Consider the following 22,547-nt stretch of genomic DNA (forward strand, 5'->3'; position numbering starts at 1 on the left):
TACATTTTCCCAAGCTGCACAACAGGTCTCATTTCAGTTTACATTATTTAGGAAATAAAGTTGTTCAATAAATGTGGATTTACTGGCAGCTTGTTTGGCAGTGGTGCATGTGCCAGTCTGTTTTGTATTGTTGGTCAGATCGTATTAGCCTGGCATACTTACCCTTTTTCCCTCTTTGTTGCATTCTGGCAGCCTCTCTGCTTTTAGTTGGCTGTGAGTGGTCTGAACTGTAGAACTATTCAAACATAGAATTATCAGATTACTTGCAGATTTTAGGAATGGAGGACAGATCAGCCAAGTCACCTTGGTGTTATTTATACTGATTATAAAAAAAAAGTAAAGGGTTTCAAGTATTTTTTTTCTTTTCAAATTAGAAGACACTTCTCAAAATGAACAACACAGATACAAATATGGATAAAGGACACACATACAGTATGTCTGTAACTTACACAAGAGTTTGAGGTTGAGATGTTTTGCGCTACCCCAAAGATGTAGTTCAAACCTTAAGCCCTGGCAAATTAATATAGGATCTGTAACTTTCACTAACTCTTAGATGTAATTTGTACACAAAATATCATTTTTACGTGAATAATACATTTTAAATAATAACATCTTAATACATTAACAGTATAATCAGCCACATCAGATTCCATAATCCTGATGCAATGAGACTGGTGTGCCTGGAGGCCGTCTTCAAAAAGAGCCAAGTCTACTGTCATTAAATATATGGTCTATTTTATCATCCTCTTCTTTTATGATGTCTTTCAACGTGCAAGGCACACCATCTTCGGGGTAGGCCAACAGCAGAAATTCAAAACCGGGCAAGTATGAGCCACGGTTAGCTGCCGACCCACCCTGTACAGAATGAATATGAGGTCACTACACATTAAAACACATTTTTTGGTTAGAAACATTCCTTAATTCCTCAGTCCTTAGTAAAATCCCTACACTTGATCTTCATTCGTAAAGAGCAAATGGCAGAGGACCAAAGCATGGAAATGATGATCAAACTGTATTGCATTCATAAGATTAACTTGTAATTAAGTTTCTGCCTTGTGTCATCGGTATGGGGGTCCTTGCTGATGCTGTTTATTCTTATGGTGAAGCTGCTTGGTCCGCGCTGACCTGGGAGGCCATCCAGAAATCTGTCCAATCACCCTAAGCCCCACAGGTACACCTAACCCTGAGTGGGGAGAGCCGGGTCGAAAAACCTGAGGATGCCCTGTATGGACACTCAAGGGTGGCAAATTGGTGCTGGTCCCCGAACCTGGGGCAGAAGGTAAAGGAAAAGAAGGGACAAGAATTGCTGGCGTGAGTCCATAACGAACCTGATAAACTCGAGGTGGTGCTTGAATTGGGCAACTATTCAAGGAGGTGGATTCTTGCTCAGTGGTTCTTGTGTCGTCTGGATGGCACAACCTTCTCAAGTTTCTGTCCTGTCGCCCTAATTCTTGAGCTTTTTCAGACTGGGCACGTCGGATATGACAAACTTTTCTGGATTTCTGAAATGATTCCAAAAAGTCTTCCAAAGCCAAACTACCATCCATGAATTGTTCCAAGAGTTTCTGTTCAGGATTAAAAAGAGAAGATTGGGGTTAGGCATCTAACAGCTGTGAAACAGTACTGCTGAAAAAATAACAAGATATAATCTTTCAAAATGTCACATAGGAAAAAAAAACAAAAATGAAAGACATGATAAAGTGACAATGTGGACAGAAGTGAGTTTAGAATACAACTGCAGGCTGCCTAAGTTCACCCTGTAGGCATTATCAGACACAATTAGTCATTATGGCTTAGGGGAGTTTTTGGTATAAATCTGTGAGGAATGTACTGAGAAAATTAGGAGACCCAGCATGCATTCTGCAAGTAGGACTCCATGGAAATGAACACTATTCAAGGGAGAAGAAATTCTGAATGATGAGACACTTTTTCAGTCTTGATATTGAAATTAAAGCCTGACTCTATAGGGTGGTCCAGATCTAATTATGCAATTTTCATTACGCTATAACTTATTAAGTTTATTACATAGAAAATCACCCGAAAAATCCCGGACCATCAAGATGTGTGCGAACTGACGACATGAAGAATCGTCTTTGCGCCAAACTGGAATCGTCCCCACGTAAATCAAAGTCATCCAGACGATCTGGATCTGCATAATTAGATCTGGACCACTCTGTACAAGTCTTCCGTCATACCAATTTCTGAATCCGCACAATACATTACATGACCCTGGAGAGCTGGTGCCTGTTCTAACAGCATTAAGAGTAAAGCAGGAACTAATACTGGAATGACAAATGCACTCCATAAAAAATCACCGTCTTTCTAGTTTATTAAATGGACAGTTATCTTTGGAGTCGCATGATTAGCTAACATTTCCGTATAAGCATTGAGCATGTTTCAAATAAATTCAAGCTAAAGTACACCTTTCTCTGGGAAGTCAAATACTGTTGTTGGATAGTGCAACCCCTAACAGAAAATGTATCATGAACATAAAGGAACATGCATGGAAAGTCCAGCCTGAAGTTCTTGAAATGGACCAATAAGGGAAAAATCCACAATCAGTAGGGTGTCCTTCAAACTGTCTGGGAACAAACAACACAAGGCAGGGAAACTACCAAAACTTTTGTACCAAATAAATAATATAACATTGTCTATTGCAATAAATTAAAATGTTTTCATTTTTGGTTGCATACTGTATACTTATATACATTGCAAATATACTCTACAAGTTTCACAGTGATTAACAGAACAGAGAGTATCAGATGCAGATACAAGCATATCTAGCAAAATGTTGGATAGTTACAGACATCTTTGAATTTCATGAGCAGAGAACAAAAAATGCAATTAACGTTATTTGTAATTCATATCTTACATGTGAAAGTATTGCTAAAGCAGGCAATTGTTAGACCTGGTGGGCCTCAACCTCGCCACCCTCAGAGAAGACTGCTTCTGAAATCAGGCCTTGCTTGTATACAAATGACAACCCCGTTATATTTTGGTTAATAAATGAAAACTTGCCAACTGATAGCCTGACCGTGCCTGCTAGTACCTGTGTGTGTCCTACGAGTCTACCATTCAAAAGAATTTCTCGCACTGCAGGGATTAAATACAGACACACCTTGACTCTCCTCACACTCCTTGAAACAGAGAACATCACAAACGCATCCTACTGCAGACAGGCGCCCCCAGTTCTCAGGCCCTGGCAGAAGTAGTGTGTTTCTTTTTATATATTTTTTGAGTTCCAGCTGTTAGAATCTGTAACTCAACACTCAGAAAATAACAGTATATAGAACACAAGAGCTCCTGGCTGTAGATGGACACTTTTCAGATTATCACTGATTGAAATGCAAAATAACTAGTGCTATAAGTGTACAAACCTCATTCCTAACCTTTTTCAAAGTTAAATGATTTATTAGTTACGATAACAAAACATAAAACTGGGTTGTGCTCACATAAAATTACCGTATATACTCGCAGATAAGTTCTCCCGCAGATAAGTTGGGACTTGATTTTACAGTATCATTTTATAATGTCGGTTGTATAAGTCGAATGCGGAAAACTCACGCTATTGGTCCAAGAGGTTATGATTTGCTAACTCCCACCTGAGAGAGTAACCTCGGAGCACACTGCCTTTTTTTCTATGTGGGTGCGGGAATGCACTGTAGCAGCGTGTGCTCCTAACCTCCCTCTCTCTCTCACTATTGTGCCTATGAGACCACACGGTAATACCCGGACTATTCCGAAGCAACGTTTGAACTGATTTGTGTTTTTTGTGTCTCACACCCTTATACACACTTATCGTAAGAGCACCCCTTATATATGATGGAGCGTTCGATCAGAAGGAAATACAAAGCTGGTTTTAAATTAAACGTCGTTGAAGTGGTGAAAGAAATTGGTAACTCAATACGATATGTCTGAGAAACTGATGTGAGATTGGAGAAGGCAAGAAGATGTAAAAAAAAACTGTTAAAAATTAAATGTTGAATTTTTGAATGGGCGAATAAGTATAAGTATAGACCAGACTTATACGTGAGTATATACGGTAACTTAAGAGTGTTTTGAATGGCAGATATCAGTCATCAATGTTTTAGATACTTTGAAAAGGATTGTTGTTAAGTGGGGAAATAAACACCCAAAAGCCTTTCATTCAACAAAACCAATTTTATGCAAAATTCTTTGTCAAAACTTTAAATGAAGCTAGGGCTGAGCAATGTAGCCTAAAATTTATATCATACTATAGTATAATTTTATTTTTGGATGGTAATGATATACTGTATATAGAATACTGAATTGTTTTATCATAATTTCCAGAAGAGCATGTCTTAAAGGGGCTATGAGATTTGATAATAAGATTTAATGCCCATAGTTAACTATTTTTAGCATATTATCCCTTGTTGGTTAGTGAATGTGTTGATCATGTAGTGTTTTTGAAATATGAGATTGAACTGAAGCCAAACAATTTAACTTCTTTATTTTCAGAGCTTGAAATAGCACAATACATTTATAAACATTGATTAAATAAACCATCCATTAAATAAAATGGAGCTCTGTATTTTACTACAGTCTTGCCTATCCTGGCATCGAGGCACTCCGACATAACAGCCTCACTGTACTCTGAACACTTGACAGCACTACTATAACTATTACTAAACATACCACTAGTAAGGCCAAATCCTAAATTGTTTTCTAGTTGTTCATTTCACAACTTTGACAAGTTTTCATCATTGTCTGTGGTGTTATACACGCATCATTATTCATTTAATCCTCCAATTCCAGCGATTCCTTCCGGCCCTATATTCAAATAAATGTTTCATCATTATGTGCATTACTGCCACTGGCTACAATTGTCACTGATATAATACACAGATAACTGTTATGTGCCTGCAGTCCAACTTTTAAAATCCAAAATTATTTCCACGCATTCAATTCTTTTCAGTAATTTCATCAATTGCCTTTCCCCATTTTTGTGGGTTTTTATGTTTGCAAATGGGCACAGTGATCAAATGTGTTTGTTTTCACCAGAAAAGGGTAAAAGGACACTCAAGACCAACAATTTCCTAACACAAGTGGAGCTAAAATATTGAATAATTAAAAAACTATGATAGTTCAACAACAAAAAGTCCCAAAATATAATGTTTTACAATAATGCTGGCTGCACACTCTGTGTAAACAATAAAATCCATTCTCTGCTGGTATAAACAGTAAAGCGGAATCTGCATTATGATACTTATTCTGACAGGACACTGTCTTTATCGATTACACCACCCAGTAAATTAAACGCTTAACTAAAATATACCTATTATTTCTTTTTTTAAGTTTTTTTGAGTTTCTGTAATGCTAAGCTATTGGGAATTCTTTTCATTGGTTTTAAAAAGTGTGGACGTGAGTTGCCTCTTTTATAATGGTGGCAATTTAATGATGTTGCATGTGATGTCGTCGTTTACTCACATGCAGTCAACAGAATGATGGCACCCCATGAAAATAAAATACAAAATGGTGATGTGAAAATGTCAGCAACATAAAGATAGTTTAATAACCACAAATGTAAGAATTGGAATTTTAAAAGTGTAACTTAATGAGCCAGGAAATTCTCTAGTAAGCAGGGAGCAGACAAAGTACAGAACAAGCAGTCAACCAGGCTATGAGCATGTTGAAGCACCATGAGAGAGTCGGGTGGTCTCAACCAGTCAGGGCCAGGTTCGGGTGAGGACCGGCTTCCAGGATGTGATCAAAAGCCATAAAGAAGGAGAGGAAATTGTTGGTGGTTTCAGAAGTAACCAGAATGGAAGAGGAGAGGTACAAGATGAAAACCAATTGCAACAAGGGAGGTGGACAAATTGGAAAGCAGTCACCAACAGGGCAATAACATAGGCCAACATGTGGAACATTCCTCTGGTAAGACTGAGCTCCCTCATTGGGTTTACATGCGACACCTTCCCAAGTCCCAGAAAGATACACCTCTCGTATGGCACTGAGGAGAGCTGCCACTGCTGTGATGCCCAAAACCTCAGCTTGCAGCACATTCTTTCGGTCTGTAAGGCAGCTTTGACCCAGAGCCGGTATTGATGGAGTCATGACAGAGTCCTGTGAAAAATGGCAGAGGTTTTGGAGGAATACAAATGCGAAGTGAATAAGACCAGCCAGTGCTGGATACGCTTCATCTGCCAAAGAGCCAGAATATAAAACATCAACCAGAAAGAGTGGTCTGTCCTGATACCTAGGTGCGAGTGAAACATCAGAGTAGACCTGGACCAACAGCTGAAATTCCTATGTGAGATTGCCACAACTTCCCTACAACCAGATATTATTATATTATATGACTTTACAGTAGTCATGATCAAGCTCACTGTCCCATGGTAGGAAGGTATGGAGGTAGCCTTTGAGAAGAAGAAGGAGAAGTACTTTGAGTTGTCCATGGAATACACAGAAGCAGAATGGAGAGCATCTGTCTACTTGGTACAGGATTACTGCACATATTTCTTGGGCTAGAGTTTTTTTTTATAGTTTTCTTGTCTTTCTCTCTGGGTTTTTTCTTTTTAAAAGCCCTTTGCTATTGGGCTAGTACAGACTATAAGTCTGCATCTTGAGTCTGATTTGGAGAGGTGAGGCCTACATGTTTTGTTCAGACCAGACTAGCAGTACAAGCCTGACTTTTGTCTTTGGGGTGTGTAACTTTTTGGTGGGTTTGATGAGCAGGCAGAGAAATTACAAGACTTTGGGTACTAGCAACTGCCATAACTGCCATAAAGCATGGATGTGGCAACATCATTCTGTGGGAATGTTTCTCTACAACAAGACCTTTGGAGCTAAAAAAAAAAGACCTGGGACTAATGAGAAGAATTTTCTTTCAGTTTGTGAATAAGTCAAACCAAAGCCCAACTAAAATGACTTAAAATGAAAAAGTCAATGATACAGAATTAACCCTGAATTCAGTCAGATTGAATAAATGTGTTGGTTGGTGGTTGTAACACAAATTTTCTACACTTCAATGATCACCATGCAGTTTGGCCAACTGGTTAAAACAATGGCTGTTGCATTCTCCTGGGTGAAGAGAACTGCTGCTTTCCAGGATCACAATATCACCAAGCGGCCTATTTTATTACCAAATATAATTTTATTTGGGGTGGCACGATGGTGCAGTGGGTAGCGCTGCTGCCTCGCAGTTAGGAGACCTGGGTTCACTTCCCGGGTCTCTCTCTGCGTGGAGTTTGCATGTTCTCCCCATGTCTGTGTGGGTTTCCTCCGGGTGCTCCGATTTCCTCTCACAGTCATAAGACACGCAGGTTAGGTGCATCGGTGATTCTAAATTCTCCCTAGTGTGTGAGGGTGTGTGTGTGCCTTGCCTAGGATTTGTTCCTGTGTTGGCTGGGATTGGCTCCAGTGACCCTGTAGTTAGGATATAGCGGGATGGATGGATAATTTTATTTATTATATATATATATATATATATATATATATATATATATATATATATATATATATATATATATATATATATATATATATATATATATATATATATATATATATATATAATCCAATGTCTGTCTGTCTGTCTGCTTTACACAAGCGAAAGACTTAATGGGTTTAGATAAGGTTTTTTTCTATAATTTGCTTGAACATTCCAGTTGAAGTATCATAATTTGCTTGCTGTACCGATTTATTTGCATGAATCCGAGAGAGCGGGGCCCTCCTCCTCACACGCTGGCCTCCATTTCAGTTGGTCTACCTCTCATTGGAGCGTACCTTGTCTCCGCTTAGCTAATGATACCTGTTTGTTCAACAGACATTATCATCTATAGATTATTAAGGAGTAATGTTTGTCGCTTTTGAGAGAGGTCAGAGCTACATGTGTTTTACAGGGTAGCTGCCAATTGCCAGAGATATCACGGCCATGTGCTTTTCCCCCCAAGCAGGGGACGCTCTCCCGTCAGAGCTAAACACGATCAGATACAGTGCCAATGTTTGATGTTCCAGCATACCTACCTTCTATCCATCCATCCATTATCCAACCCGCTATATCCTAACTACAGGGTCACGGGGGTCTGCTGGAGCCAATCCCAGCCAACACAGGGTGCAAGGCAGGAAACAAACCACGGGCAGGGCACCAGCCCACCGCAGGGCACATACTCACACCCACCATGCACACACTTGGGACAATTTAGGATCGCCAATGCACCTAACCTGCATGTCTTTGGACTGTGGGAGGAAACCGGAGCACCTGGAGGAAACCCACACAAACACGGGGAGAACATGCAAACTCAATGCAGGGAGGACCCGGGAAGCAAACCCGGGTATCCTAACTGCGAGGCAGCAGCACTACCCACTGCGCCACCATACCGCCCATCAACCTTCCACCTGGCCAGAATTACATTTTTTATTGATTTTTAAAGTTTCACTACTACGTGGACAGAGCTGCCGGGAACAGCTAGTTACTGTATATATAAAATAGAATATATTAGTCTAAGGCAGAGCCACCATAAATGTTCACCTTTGTTTTATTTCAACCTCCCCATTAAGATTTTAGACAAACTGTACACAATAATTGATACAATTGAAAAGAAACTTAAATTAAAGCTGGAAATGTGCTCCTGATATTGTTACGTCATTTTCTAACCTGCCTAATCCAGACCAGGGTTGCTTAGGCTCGAGCCTATCCCAGCTAGCAGAGTTCACAAGGCTGGAACAAACCCTGGAGAGGACGCCAGTCCATCACAGGGCGAACCTGCACACGCACACATACATACACCAAACACACACTAGCACCAATGCATCGTTGCTAGTTCACCTAACTTGCATGTCTTTGGATAGCGAGAGGAAACTGGAGCAGCCAGAGGATACCCACGCAGAACATACAAACTTCACACAGGGAGGACTTGGGAAGCAAACCCTGCTCTCCTTATTGCTACCACTGCGCCACCATGACAGCTTTCCTGGTATTGAAAAAGTAAAAAATAGTAAGAAATTGTAAAGGTTCCTGTGAAAAAAGTAATTAAAAATCATGCCCAACACATACTTTTTGACATATAGTTTGTCCTTAGTCCTTCTTGATGAGTTTACAGTGATATGTTGAAGCAGATAGTGGTGACAAACCTTATGTATATATTGTGTACAATCGAATTCAATAAACCAACATTCATTGTTAATCTGTTTTTGAATGTATGGTAGTAAGCAATCGTTTAAAGGAAAAGTGCCACTCCTATGGCACCATGCCAGCCACCAAAATAGTAATTATCACAGTGTTATGATTTCTCAACCATGAAAGAACCAACAGAAAACACTCAATTTTAATGTTGGAATTAAACCTAAAAGCAAAAACCCCAAACCATAAATGAATGGTTAAAGCCAGATAAAAATACTGAAACTTGGTATCAGAAATCCAAAATACCAAAATAACAAAAAAATAATATTATTTCTTAAACTCAAAAACAATAAAAGAAATTCTCATAATACATAATGATCTTTTAAAATTCAGGCCCTACTAAGTGGAGTAAATACAGCTGCATAAGTAAACTAATGCCACAAAAACAAGGCTGCGGCACCAGCTGTCTTTTATAGGCCTCTCAGGTGATGGCTGCACCTGACAGAATGAATTCTAATAGTTGCTCATCCCCTGCAAATTTACAACAATAAGAAATATGAGGGATTGGAGTGAAATAACCAACACTAAACAAAATGTAAATAGGGAGTGGGGAAAAATGAATAATACTGAGAAGAATGAGGAACATAGACAAGACACTGCTGCAGACCTGACTTCATTTTGAATTTTGTATTGTTACTCTGAAGGACCTGCAGTGGGCTGGCACCCTGTCCGGGGTTTGTTTCCTGCCTTGCGCCCTGTATTGGCTGGGATTGGTTCCAGCAGACCCCCGTGACCCTGTAGTTAGGATATAGCGGGTTGGATAATGGATGGATGGACTCTGAAGGATTTGTTCAGCTATGTTGGCAGTTTTAACACTGTATTAAAATGTTCATATCCTGCACTGAATAGGCAAAAAGAAAACTTATTTATTTAGTTTAAATTTAACTTTAGAGGAATACCTTCAAACCGCTACACTCCTTTTGTAAAGGAAAACGTTTTCTAAAATTTCTTTCCTTTTAATATGATTGTTGGTTGACTGTTTACAAGTAAGGCCAAAGGCAGCATTTGTTCACTTTTTGTATTGCTTTTTCGTCTAAAACTTTAAAAAGAACACTAATAGAAACTTAATTTAATTTGTGGCCCAAAAGTAATATAAATGTTCACTCAGCATTCCTGGTGACCTTAGAACCAACTCACCTTCCAGGCATTTTCCGTTGCTCCGGTAGATGAACAGATGCACTAGGTATGTCTTGGAGCCTAAGTAATTACTGTACTTCAGGTCGAATGGCACATTTTTAAATGAGGAGTCCTTTGCAGCAGGAGTTTATTCCATCAGTGGAAGAGGTTGCAAAATATAATAGGACACTTAAATCTTCCATGTATCTTTTTCTGTGTTTGTTTGGTTTTATGTACATTTGTATATAGCTTATCTTTAAGAACACAGTAAGGTATGCAGTTAAACATTATGTTTAGACTAGTATTACCCAGCTCTGGCTAAGAACAACACTGTAGTGAAATGGAGTGCCCACAGTATTTCTTAAAGGAAGACGAGGAAGTGAAAGTAACATGGAGGATAGCGAAAAATAAGTCAAGGGCCAGGTACATGGGTCAGAACACAGGTAATTAGTAAAGAGCGAATGGCTAAGCCAAAATTCAAAATCAAAATCAAAATCCCAGAAAGCAAACCACAGGTCTTAACATTAAAGTGTTCTTGGAAGGGTTCTTGGCTTCCTCCAAGACTAGAGACAGAGGAAAGTGTGACAAGAGAGGTCCGTGGGGTTGCATATTTTAAATAAATAATTGTATGTCCCGAGGTTGCAGGCACATGTGTGGATGTACACACACAGCCTCGAGGTTGATTGGGATGCTGGGCAGATCGTGAATTCACGTGCAAATGCAGCCGGATTGGTCAAGTGCTTCATTCACACTTCAGACTGGGTGGACGACTGCACTTGCTATAAAGGGAGCCTGCACAGTGAAATCGAGTGGGACAATTGGATAAGGCAAGAAAAAGGTCAGTCTGGAGGACAGCTGTAGAGGTGAAGAGTCAGGAGAGACAGCAGCAGCATGAAGGAGAGTGACCAGACACCGCATGTGGAGCGAAGCGCATGGCACTCTGATGGGTGTCTCCGTTGATCAGTGTAGGAGCAAGGACATGGATGATGCTGGTCAAGGCAGATGAGATGGAAGCCAGTAGAGCTGGTTGTAGCTGTCGGTGTCTCTGCCAGTTGGAAGACCAGCGGGGGTGAACTTGGGAGACGGGAAGTGAAAGACTTGCTGGGCTGGCTGAGAAAGAGCTTACTGCCAATACGGTTTTACCTGGAATTAAGCAATTGTTTTACTTGGATTTTAGAATTGTCATTTTTATCCTCCACAAATTACATTGGATTTTAAAGGATTATTTATTTATTTAGGGTGGCACAGTGGTAGCGCTGCTGCCTTGCAGTTAGGAGACCCAGATTCTCTTCCTGGGTCCTCCCTGCGTGGAGTTTGCATGTTCTTCCTATGTCTGCGTGGGTTTCCTCCGGGTACTCTGGTTTCTTCCCACAGTCCAAAGACATGAAGGTTAGGTGCATTGGCGATCCTAAATTGTCCCTAGTGTGTGTGCAATACAGTGGGCTGGCGGTCTGCCTGGGGTTTGTTTCCTGCCTTGTTGGCTGGGATTGGCTCCAGCAGTCCCTCGTGACCCTGTAGTTAAGATATAGCGGGTTGGATAATGGATGGATGGATTCATTTATTTATTGATGGCACAGCACTTTTTGTAAATAAAAGCAACAAAGCACTTGCACTTTCCTTTTGCTGACTGTGTGTGTCCTCATTTGCCTGTGTCATCTTGATTTACGATTATCAACAGTTCTTGATTCAAGCTGTGTAGGACTGTGGAGCCAACCCAGACTGTCACAGATAGAACAGAAATTTGGGGTTTTGATTTTGATCCAAAGAGAGGATGTTTCGGTCACACTGTGTCACACTGTCACCCAATCACGACTTCCATCAGATGTTAACAGTATACACAACATGGTCACAGCCATCAAAAACTAGCAGCTAACAACAATCCAGCATGATGCTGTGGTGATGTCAAAGTCACAATGAAAAATACAATTCACCAGAAATCGACGTATTATTAGTACTATAGTATTATCCAGCAATGAATATAACAGTGTTTTAAGAAGTTCATAACAAACGCATTAAGCTTACTGTAATTCAACTCAGACACTGAAAAGTTTCTAAACTGTGAAAACTTGGCCATCCTAAACTCGAAGTACGATAAGAACTGGGCGGCATGGTGGCGCAGTGGTAGTGCTGCTGCCTCGCAGTAAGGAGACCCGGGTTTGCTTCCTGGGTCTCGCATGTGTGGAGTTTGCATGTTCTCCCTGTGTCTGCGTGGGTTTCCACCGGGCGCTCCGGTTTCCTCCCACAGTCCAAAGACATGCAGGTTAGGTGGATTGCCGATCCTAAATTGTCCCTAGTGTGTGCCCTGCAGTGAGCTGGCGCCCTGCCTGGGGATTTGTTCCTGCCTTGCACCCTGTGCTGGCTGGGATTGGCTCCAGCAGACCCCCGTGACCCTGTATTAGGATATAGCGGGTTGGAAAATGGATAGATGATAAGGACTCATACATAACATATAGAGCAGACACCGGCAGATCAGGTTCATTTTACAAGACGCCATAGTGAGTTGTGTTGGTTTCAGGTGCAGTTCATTTCCCACATGGACACACAGCCTCCTAAAAGCCCCCATTCTTTGACCAGTCCACTCAACTCATGGCTTTCAATACAAATCCCTGTATTGTCTCACCTCAGACTGCTGCTCTGCCTGGTCCACCTCCGACTGGAGGAGAGTCTGAGCTGCCTGCAGGCTCCTCTTTTCCATGTAGGCATCTGTTTAGGAGTACAAAAATATATGTCAACATTTACTACACACATAATGTACTGTAATGTAATGTAATGTACTTAGAGTGCATAAATGTTTTAAACGGGCATACAGTTCATTATTGTAGCATATTAACTTACAAACTATTGGTTTCCGACAGAAGTCATTTTCTTCTCTCAAGTCAGTGTACTGTTAAGTAAAATGGCTGCTTGCAAATTTGAGTGTTTTCTGTACAGGCTCAGGGACAGTTGTTAGATGAACAACCTCTGTCTCCCCGAACATTATTACACATATCTACAACACTAAATATTTTTTAATATATACAGTACTGTACATTAAACAGGTGAAGGGTTGCAATGCATTGATATTCTTCCACACTGGCAGATCTTCAGTACTCTCCCATAAATAAAGTGAAATCACAACACTTGAGATTTACATTGTTAATTTCACCTGCATACATCTCATTAATGCAGCATTTGACAGTAATTGCTAGAATCTGCAACTTAAATGTGCTGAAGCATACTTGGGTATTCAGAAACCTGCCTTCTGTCTCCATCTCCAGCTTTCAAAGCATTTGAACTATCTCTCACTTTCTGTAGACAAAGGTTAACTGTCTCATTGCCTTTTAACACAAATGAGACAGACAGCTGCAGTTTGCAAAGAATGGCCCTCCAGTTTTTGTATAAACAGGAAATGTATATTTTACTGCAACCCTTACATCCCCCCCCAACACACACACACACACACACACACACACAGCCCATATTTCCTGCTGACAGCTCCAGCTGCAAGTGTGCAGTTTATTTGGATGCCATCTAAATAAAGTTGTGTAATGGAGGCTTGGCTTGTCAGGCTGCGGGATGGGAGCAGTGTTGACAGAAGCAGCAGGTGTGCAGTGTAGTGGTGAAGGGTGTTGGTTGGCTGACAGGAAAGGCTACATTTTGCCAGAAGAGGCTTAAAGGCCCCAGATCTTCCAAACACGGATATAACATTTATAAAAGCAGATCCGCAAAATGGCCTACATTTGTATTTGTGCTAAAAGACGACAGTCACCTCAATGAGTTGTTGCTGAGAAACTGAGGGGCTGTGCAATGGAAAGCCTTGCTTTTTGATTCCAGGGGTTTTATTTCCTGGTTCAAATCGTAACTACATGGAGTCTGCACATTCTATTGGTATGAGTGTGGATTTACTCCTCATTTCTCCCATATCTTAAAGCTGTCCACTTTGGATTAATTAGCAACTTTAAAATGGTGGGTATGTGGAGTATGGATAAATAACATAAGAAAGCTAAAAAATTGGACAAAGGAGAGGAGTCAATCAAGCCTGTTTCTTTAGCTAATAGCCAAGCTGTCCCAAAATCTCATCCAAATTCTTCTTAAAAGTTGTCCAGGTTTCTGCTTTGAAGGTGCGTGATTATGTTCTGTAATGCACTACTAGTGCACCATCTATGATGTCTTGGGTAGATGTGTAATGCTACTAGGACAGCCACTGCAACCTTATAATGAAAAAGCAGTCTCTGAAAAGTGCATGCATGGAAGGATGAGACTGGGTTATGAACAGCAGTCAAGCAGATCACTACAATAGCACCACCTCACTGGGACACACTGGTGTATGGGGCCCTGGCTGGGTGTCAATGGGTGCCAGCCATTTCATAAAATCTTGTTTAAAACAAATGGCGAACATTAACAAATAATTTATTGAGTAGTCCTGCTACTAAATAAAAGTAACATCTAAAATAGCATGAAATCAAAATTTAATTAAAGTGAGACACGTCTGAACCTGTTAATAATAAACTTTTAACAAGTAAATCAAGTTCAAAATTAATAAAGCCTCGTATTCTACAGTTGATTTGTTTCCCTGTAAATCAGTTGCACGGCTGTGAACCTAGAAATAAAAAAAAAACAAGTCATGTAATTGAAGCAGAAATCGATGGAGCCTTTCATAAGTATCTGGAGCAACTAGATTTTTTCGTATACGGATCACTTCTTCACATTTCATCAGGCCGCCCTCAGTCAGAGTTGCTTATATCTTTCAATTATCACTCTTTTGTATCACCTTCACAAACTGTGCTTTCGAAATCATTTAGTTTTGAGTTGTCTCTTAGAAACCAGTCCGAAAAACAGTCGAAACAGCAGAGCCCACTGTGATATTCACAAAAACACAGTTAAGACTTGGTGAGCTGTTTGATCATGTGTAGCCTAGCATGTCCAAAGCCGCGGCTATGCTGCGATGATGATCTCAAATCTGCGTATTTCTGTGTAGGGTCCTGGCATACTTCAGGCACTTCAGACAAGTGGCTTCCTCTTAAGCTGATTACGGCCACTGATGCTAATCAGAGAAGGAAGCAAAATAAACCCTTGAAGAGGGTCAAAAATAAATTAACTTCAGAATCCTCATTAAGAACCTTCTATTCGTTATTAAAACACTCAAGTAGAATATTCCACCATATCTGACTGTGTTTCTTGACCCGTATGTACTGTGCCAGACCTCTTTCCATTCCAAACTACCACTGGACTGCCTCCGACAAAAACTCATTAAATGCTGTGCCACTCACTCCTATTCACTCTGTCTGCGCGTCTCCTTTGATCTCAAGATTCAAAACGAGAAAGGACACCCACCTCTTTTCTATTGTAGTTTCAACAAGTCTGTTTTGTTTGAAGACTGCTGTCTAATTCTGCCTCTTAGATATATAGTACTGTTGATTATGATGTATATTTTCTGCTATGGGTTAAATGTATTTATGTACTACAGAGTCTTCTTCTTTCGGCTGCTCCCATTAGGGATCGCCACAGCGGATCATCTTCTTCCATATCTTTCTGTCCTCTGCATCTTGTTCTGTTACACCCATCACCTGCATGCCCTCTCTCACCACATCCATAAACCTTCTCTTAGGCCTTCCTCTTTTCCTCTTCCCTGGCAGCTCTATCCTTAGCATCCTTCTCCCAATATAGCCAGAATACACTGTTATAAATAAAACAGGCACAGGTATATAAAATTATAACTACTATTCTTTTTTAAACACATGTCTTCATCCAATTGCCCTTATGACCTGGAATAGGGCTAAAAGAGCTCAGATAATGGATGAAATTACAAAATCAATACACACAGAATGCTAGTGAGTACAAAAAAAAAAGATTGGCCGAGGGACAGTTGTGTAGGGAAATAACACCTGCTGTTTCAGAAACGTAGATAATTATGCAGTCTGCATAAGCGTATCCCGGCTGTCTCCCACACGCTCTTGCCAAGAACTATCCATCCATCTATTCATTTTCTGAATCTGCTTTTTGCATTATAAGGAAACAAACAGCCAGATCGCTGGCTAGAATCAATAGCCAGAAGACAGGAATCAGTCTTGGATCAATTTAGAAATGTTAATTACTTTAATATACAGGGCTTTGCAATGTCAAAGGAAGTCTGGATAGCTAGAGAAAACCTTCATGGATATGAGAAGAAAATGCCAATAAATGCAAATAGACAGAGTCTATCCCAGTGTGGGATTCAAATATCTATATAATAAAAGCTCAGTGCGGTGTCCGTGTCCGGGTCCACGTTCCTTTTGGCTGTATAGCCGCCCTGTAGAAAAGCCCCAGTCCGTCCCCTCTCAGAATTTCTGCTTACCCCCCTCCGTTCTTTCCCCTTTGCTTTTATTTTTCCTGTTCCCAAAAATCTTTTCAAAATAAAAGTAAAGAAATAGACAGAACGTCACATTTACCATCTTCTCCCCTCTGCCTATTAAATAATCAATAAATATAAATAAAAAAATCATGAAAGAAACATAAACCACAACCTACCCTTACAGCGCCCACCGCACTTCTGCCTTTACAGCCAAACACGTGGTGTATGCAGGTTATGAGGTGTGACGCTAATTAACGCCCGTACTACAACAGATTATATTGTTCATATACTGTTAACTATTTACAGAGATCAACTCTTTTGGGGAAGTTCATAACAAAAAAAAATGAAATTATAAATAATTATTATTATTATTAATAATAATGCACTTCAGTATTTCAAGCCCCGCGTCTGAGTTGGATGGTTCCCCTGGTCACCAATTTGTGTGTTTCACTATGCCCACTATGCCTTTCCGTCTACAGCTACCATTGTGCACTTGTACGGAGGAGACCTTACGGAACAATGCCGAAACGAAATGCAACTAAACCTGCTGCTGCGAGAGAGGACACATTACAGCGTGATCATGAAGCAAAGAGGCAAAGGCGTGACAGTCGCTCGCAAGAAACGGACACTCAGCATTCACACAGATTAGCTCAACGACACGTCTCTGCCGCACAACGAAAGGCAACTGAAACCCCTACAGAGAGAGAAGACAGATTACGCCGTGATCGCGAAAGAAAGAGGCAAAAGCGTGCCAATGAGACACCCGACGAGAGGTCCTTACGATTGAGTCCTTCAACTGTGGTCATCCAACGCGCAGCATAGCGCGCGCCAAGTTGCTAGTTGTTAATATTGTTGTTGATATCATTTTTTATTTTTACTCTGGACAGCATATTTAGGCAGTGATTAGTGATCTTGCCTTATAGATTTAGGGTGCTATGCTCACCCCTACTGTATGTGTATATGACTTTTCTCAGAGTATTCGGATATTTTTTCCACATTCCAAAGACACACAAAGACAAATATGTTAAAACCAGTGACGGTGCATGATAACGTGCAGTGAATACACTTGACTTGAGCATTCCTAGTTTTCATCCTCTTTCTCTGTACGTTTAGCATTTGTGTGCTCAGAGGTTGATGCGCTTGCTGCATCCTGAGCAGCTCTTCTTTTCACCACCCTAGCTTACCACTTCTTCTCTTCTTTCATCAGCATCTTTTCGCGTTAAAACTGATTAAGTCAGTGTTTGTGTTGCAATTACTTAGTACGTTTTCTTTAATTTTTCACTTAAGCTGGCACTTAAGCCTTTAATCTGCCTCAAGAATGATTTAAGATATGAAGAGGAAGGTGAAGTGATGGTGAAGGCGGTAGAGAATGAGAACAGCACCCATACGCATACACCACTCGGCCACCCTGCTGTGCACTGCTGAGAGTTGATTTTACAATAAAATAAAATAAAAATAAAAAGAGGAATAAACTTTTGGCATTTGGCTGCCCCAGTCACTTTCTTCATAGGCAGTTTGCCCTTGGCCCTTCCCATCTGTATTTGTTCCCATGCAACATTAATCAAGAGGCAGTTATGTGATTGAAGGGGCAAGATAAATAAAAGACAGAGCTTCATGGACGCGCTTCACTTAATTGTTGTGTTTCTAGCCTTTGAAAAACCCTTTTGTTTGCCTTGCCCTCCTATCACATAACTGCTACAAAATTAATGGTAATCAGCAACAGAAACCGATAGGAGTGGCCAAGGGCAAACTCAATGTAGTGACCAAGGGGCAGGTTCTCTGGCAAATCTGGAGTGCCCTGAAAAAGGAAGAGATCAATGAGATTAATTTTCACTCTTTTGGTGCAAATTTTGCATTTGATCCAGTCCAACCATCCATTTAGAGAATCTGCCTAATTAGGTAAAAGGGACACAGGATGCTACCAGCACTGGGCATAAGAGCAATCCTGAACAGGATGCATCCCAGCACCCACCCACACTAACACATACCATGGCAATTTATATTTGGAAACAGGGAAAATTTACATAGAGAGATGTAGCAAGTCTAAGATGATACAAATAATAGTATATTAAATGAATCTTTAAATAACATCCACCTTTACATAATACATAATATACATAGAGACACACACACATACACACACACACACATATACACATATAAATATATATATTGTGAGGGATTGCCGGCCGTGTATCCCGGCCAACACCCCCAAACCGTCAGATGGAGCCATCCCTGCAACATGGAAGGGCCCCGAATTCCAGCAGGGCATCATGGAACTTGGAGTCTTTCATCACAGCCTTGCTGGATACCATGGGGGCCACTGGAGGACACTGCAGGGAGGCCCAGGGACATATACTTTCCTTATAGCCTGGAAGTAATTCACAATTGCGGAAACGGAAAAAATGATATACTTCCAGGCTGAAGAAAAGAGGAGTTTTGATCTGACCCGGAAGTGCTAGGAATCACATGGACTGGGGGGATCAGAAGCATTTCCGGGTCAAAGACTTTAAAAGGACTCTGGGAAATCCCAGCAGTGAGCTGAGCTGGGTGGAAGGGTGGCAACGCGTCTGGGAGAGTGGAGGATTATTGATTATTGTATTATTATATTGGTTTATTTAATGAGTATTGTGGAGAGGAGGGTGCTTTCTGCACTTTATTATTATAATAAAAAAATATATATATATGTGTGTGTGTGTGTGTGTGTGTGTGTGCGTGTGTGTGTGTGTGTGTGCTGTGCCACGTGATCTGCATCTTGCACGGCACTTCAAACATTTAAAAGCCTGTACAGCAGCTGTGTTTGTCATCTACTCTTTGTCTTTTATTTCTGGCCCCGGCCGTAGTTAAATCTCTTGGCACAAAGTCTTGTCTCTTGGGACGTCAGTTCTTGATATTTTTTAGTTTATAATTTAAAAACGGAATAAGAATCTGAAAATCTAATAACATCACATTAAAGTTCGACAAATTCTGAAAATAATGATACCAAACATATATATGTAAATTTTAAAATAAGCCTGATTTAAAGCATGACAAAAAAGGTTACATAAAAATGTGACATAAAATCGTTATACAAAATCATTGCACTTTTACGCTTAGGATTTTATTTTAATAGAGTAGATTTTATATATATAAGTGCCATGGTGATTGTACTGGCATCCCAACTGGGAATGGATGGTGGATCCTTGCTGGGTTATGGCCGGGAAGCCATAATGGAAGGACAACATGAGAGGAGGCATAACCTGGATGGGATGGGCTGAATTATTATCGCAATCCAGGGGGGAAGATTAATGGATGGACTGGAGGGGTCTTTATCAAAAGCAGTTCCCTCCCCAGTACAATAGATGGCATTGCTTCACTGGTGTGGACCACCCAGTATAAACACCTGCAGAGATCCATGGGATTTGTAGTCCTGAGGAACAACCCTGTTGGGGTCCTTGGGTGCCACCAGAGGGTCCTGCAGGGAGAAGCACTCCCTGTTTTAGGGGGCTTCTGCTTGACCCGGATGTACTTCCATTGGGCTATGCCCTGGCACAGGAAGTACTCCCGGGTCTGATATAAAAGGAAGCCATCCAGCCTCTTCCAGTGGAATCAGAGTGCGGAGGCAGAGGGTGACCCTCTCCTGGAGGAGTAGAAGGAGCTATTGTAGATTGAAGAGTGTGGTGTGGACTTTGAAAAACGTACTTGTAAATAAAAAACTGTCAAATAATGCAAAGAGTACACGACACGTGTTTCACCCTTATTTCGGCTCATCAGGCGTACACACTCCACTGCATCCCCTTGCAGGGATCGAACCTCAGACATCAGCGGCGAAGCCCCTTTGCGCTGTGCCACGGCGTGTGGTTCGTTTATTTGACAGCCTGGAGATCAGAGTAATTACATTCATAGCATTTGTATTCTGAAACATAATCTGATTGTATGGGTGGTTATATACTTACACACTATGGGGCTTCGCCCCCTGCTCACTTCGCTCGCTAACCCCTCTAGCCTGTGTTACGCAACAGCCACTTCACGTCTTTTCCACTCGCGTATGTGGATTTCACTTTCACCAAACAACAAATGTTTTAATTCTTGCGGAAACGCCTCTTCATTGGGAAGAAACACTACTTTTTTTTCCATGATGGCAACACAAATTAGACGATCTACAAGTCTCCGACTTAAAAGTGTAAATCTGAACAATACATTCAATCTCTTTTTGTTGTTCTATTATTTCACCGAGTAATAATTTCCATTTGTTTGCGTTAATGCGATCTTTACTATCATTTTTTTGAGACTAGAGAATTTTATCTCTAACCTGCTCTGAATGTGCATCTCTTCAACGTTTTTGAATTCTTTACGACGTTCTACTTTGTCATCTACTCTTTGTCTTTGTAGTTAAATCTCTTGGCACAAAGTCTCATCTCACAGGACGTGAAAGTATCTCTCTGAAAAAGTCATGTCTCGTCCCAGGATTTTTTTATTATAATAGAGAGACGTATACTTTTAATATTACCAATTTTATAAAAGGGTCAGAAATCCTACTTCCACATTCTGTCTTTTGTAAGCGAGGTGTGCACCATTATAGAACAAAACAGATTAGTACATAACATTTAATATCGAAAATCAACACAGGAAATATAAATAAAAACAAAAAATACAGGACTGACCAACACTAGGAGGACAGCATACCATAATACATAGAGTACATTTTCAAACTTGCCTAACCAATTGCTAGTCCTAGTCCATCTCAGGGCCCACTAGAATTGCTAGTTAACTTAATATGCAGAAACCCTTGGGCCCTTGGGGGAAAAACTGGAGTACGAGAGAAAAATTCACAAACACATGAGGAGTCACATAGACATATGATAAGACTACAGAGAAACAAACATGGCAATACAGTGCAGGGCAAGTAAAAAGAAATCACTTGTACACTGAATCAAATAAGAAAGGTCAGACTTTGCCATAAGCAATAGAAGAATATTTCAAGAGATGACTCATTTCAAAGTAATTAAAAACTGAGTGGAAAAAGAGGGAAAAAGGTCGGCCAATGACTATGATGGTAAATGAAGCACCACAGGTTAGCTTCTGACAAAGACTGGAACCATAAGATTGAGGTCTTTAAAGAAAAATGACTCAGACATGCATCTTATAGAATGACAGACTAGGTGTTGGGAGGGAATGTTGCTGATGTCACATGTGTTTTCTGTCTGAAGAGAAGCAGTTTTTTTTCATTATCAGATGTGGTAGGACCACACAAGTGAGAATCTGTGTTTTATTTTCTCATCCATAAGCTCACAGAAACCACAAATGTCATGCTGCCGTGTCTTAAAAAAAGAGGAAAGAAAGCAGCAGAAAGGAAACATGCCTGTTACCTCCGGTATAAGGGAGTAGGTGAGCTCTTTAGATATAAGAACTACCAAAAAAAAGATTTTTTTTTTAAACTCCTAAGATGCCCACGATTTCAAACAGTTAACAATGACCCCAATACCAGGTATGAACTACTAACTGAGCACATAAGAAATGGAACATAGTGCGAATAGCATAACAGAATGCCCACATATAACTTCGAGGTGAATATACAGAGCTGCCCGATGTGCGTTTCCAGATCCTAGACTGCACTTTGAAGGGCGATCCAGAGGACAGTTAGGAAGCAGCCGTCACAGAGTGAAGTGAAAGCAGCCTAACAGAGAAGGAGGCAGGACATAGAAAGTTTTGTGATTTTCAAAAGGCCTGGACTGTGTGCAACAATTTAGGCCTGCGGCAGCAATTCAAACAATGGCATATCATAAAATGTGTATTTGAACTATAATCTGATCCACATTTAACTTGAGAAGGGCACAGTGACTGTATATGACCATTGCTGCACACCCTTGAAAATCTGAGCTGTTTATTTTTGGTTATCAAATTTACTTTTACAGATAAGAGTACCATAAAATTAACCTTTTATATACTTTTTTTTTTAAATAGAAATACTAAGGAAGAGTTTTAAATTATTTATTCATA

General features: G+C 40.5%; 1 protein-coding gene across 1 annotated transcript in view; it reads right to left on the reverse strand.

The window, feature by feature from the left end:
- Nucleotides 1–294: 294 nt before the first annotated feature.
- Nucleotides 295–22,547, reverse strand: part of vps37d (VPS37D subunit of ESCRT-I) — a 49,302-nt gene continuing 27,049 nt past the window's right edge. Inside the window, exons 3-4 of the mRNA XM_039756564.1 lie at nucleotides 12,879–12,961; nucleotides 295–1,565 (exon numbers count right to left, since the gene is read on the reverse strand). Of these exons, the coding sequence (XP_039612498.1) occupies nucleotides 1,059–1,565; nucleotides 12,879–12,961 (590 nt within the window). The 3' untranslated portion in view covers nucleotides 295–1,058. The remainder of the gene's footprint in view (nucleotides 1,566–12,878; nucleotides 12,962–22,547) is intronic.

This window comes from Polypterus senegalus, chromosome 6, assembly GCF_016835505.1.
Source record: "Polypterus senegalus isolate Bchr_013 chromosome 6, ASM1683550v1, whole genome shotgun sequence".
Taxonomy (NCBI): Eukaryota; Metazoa; Chordata; class Cladistia; order Polypteriformes; family Polypteridae; genus Polypterus; species Polypterus senegalus.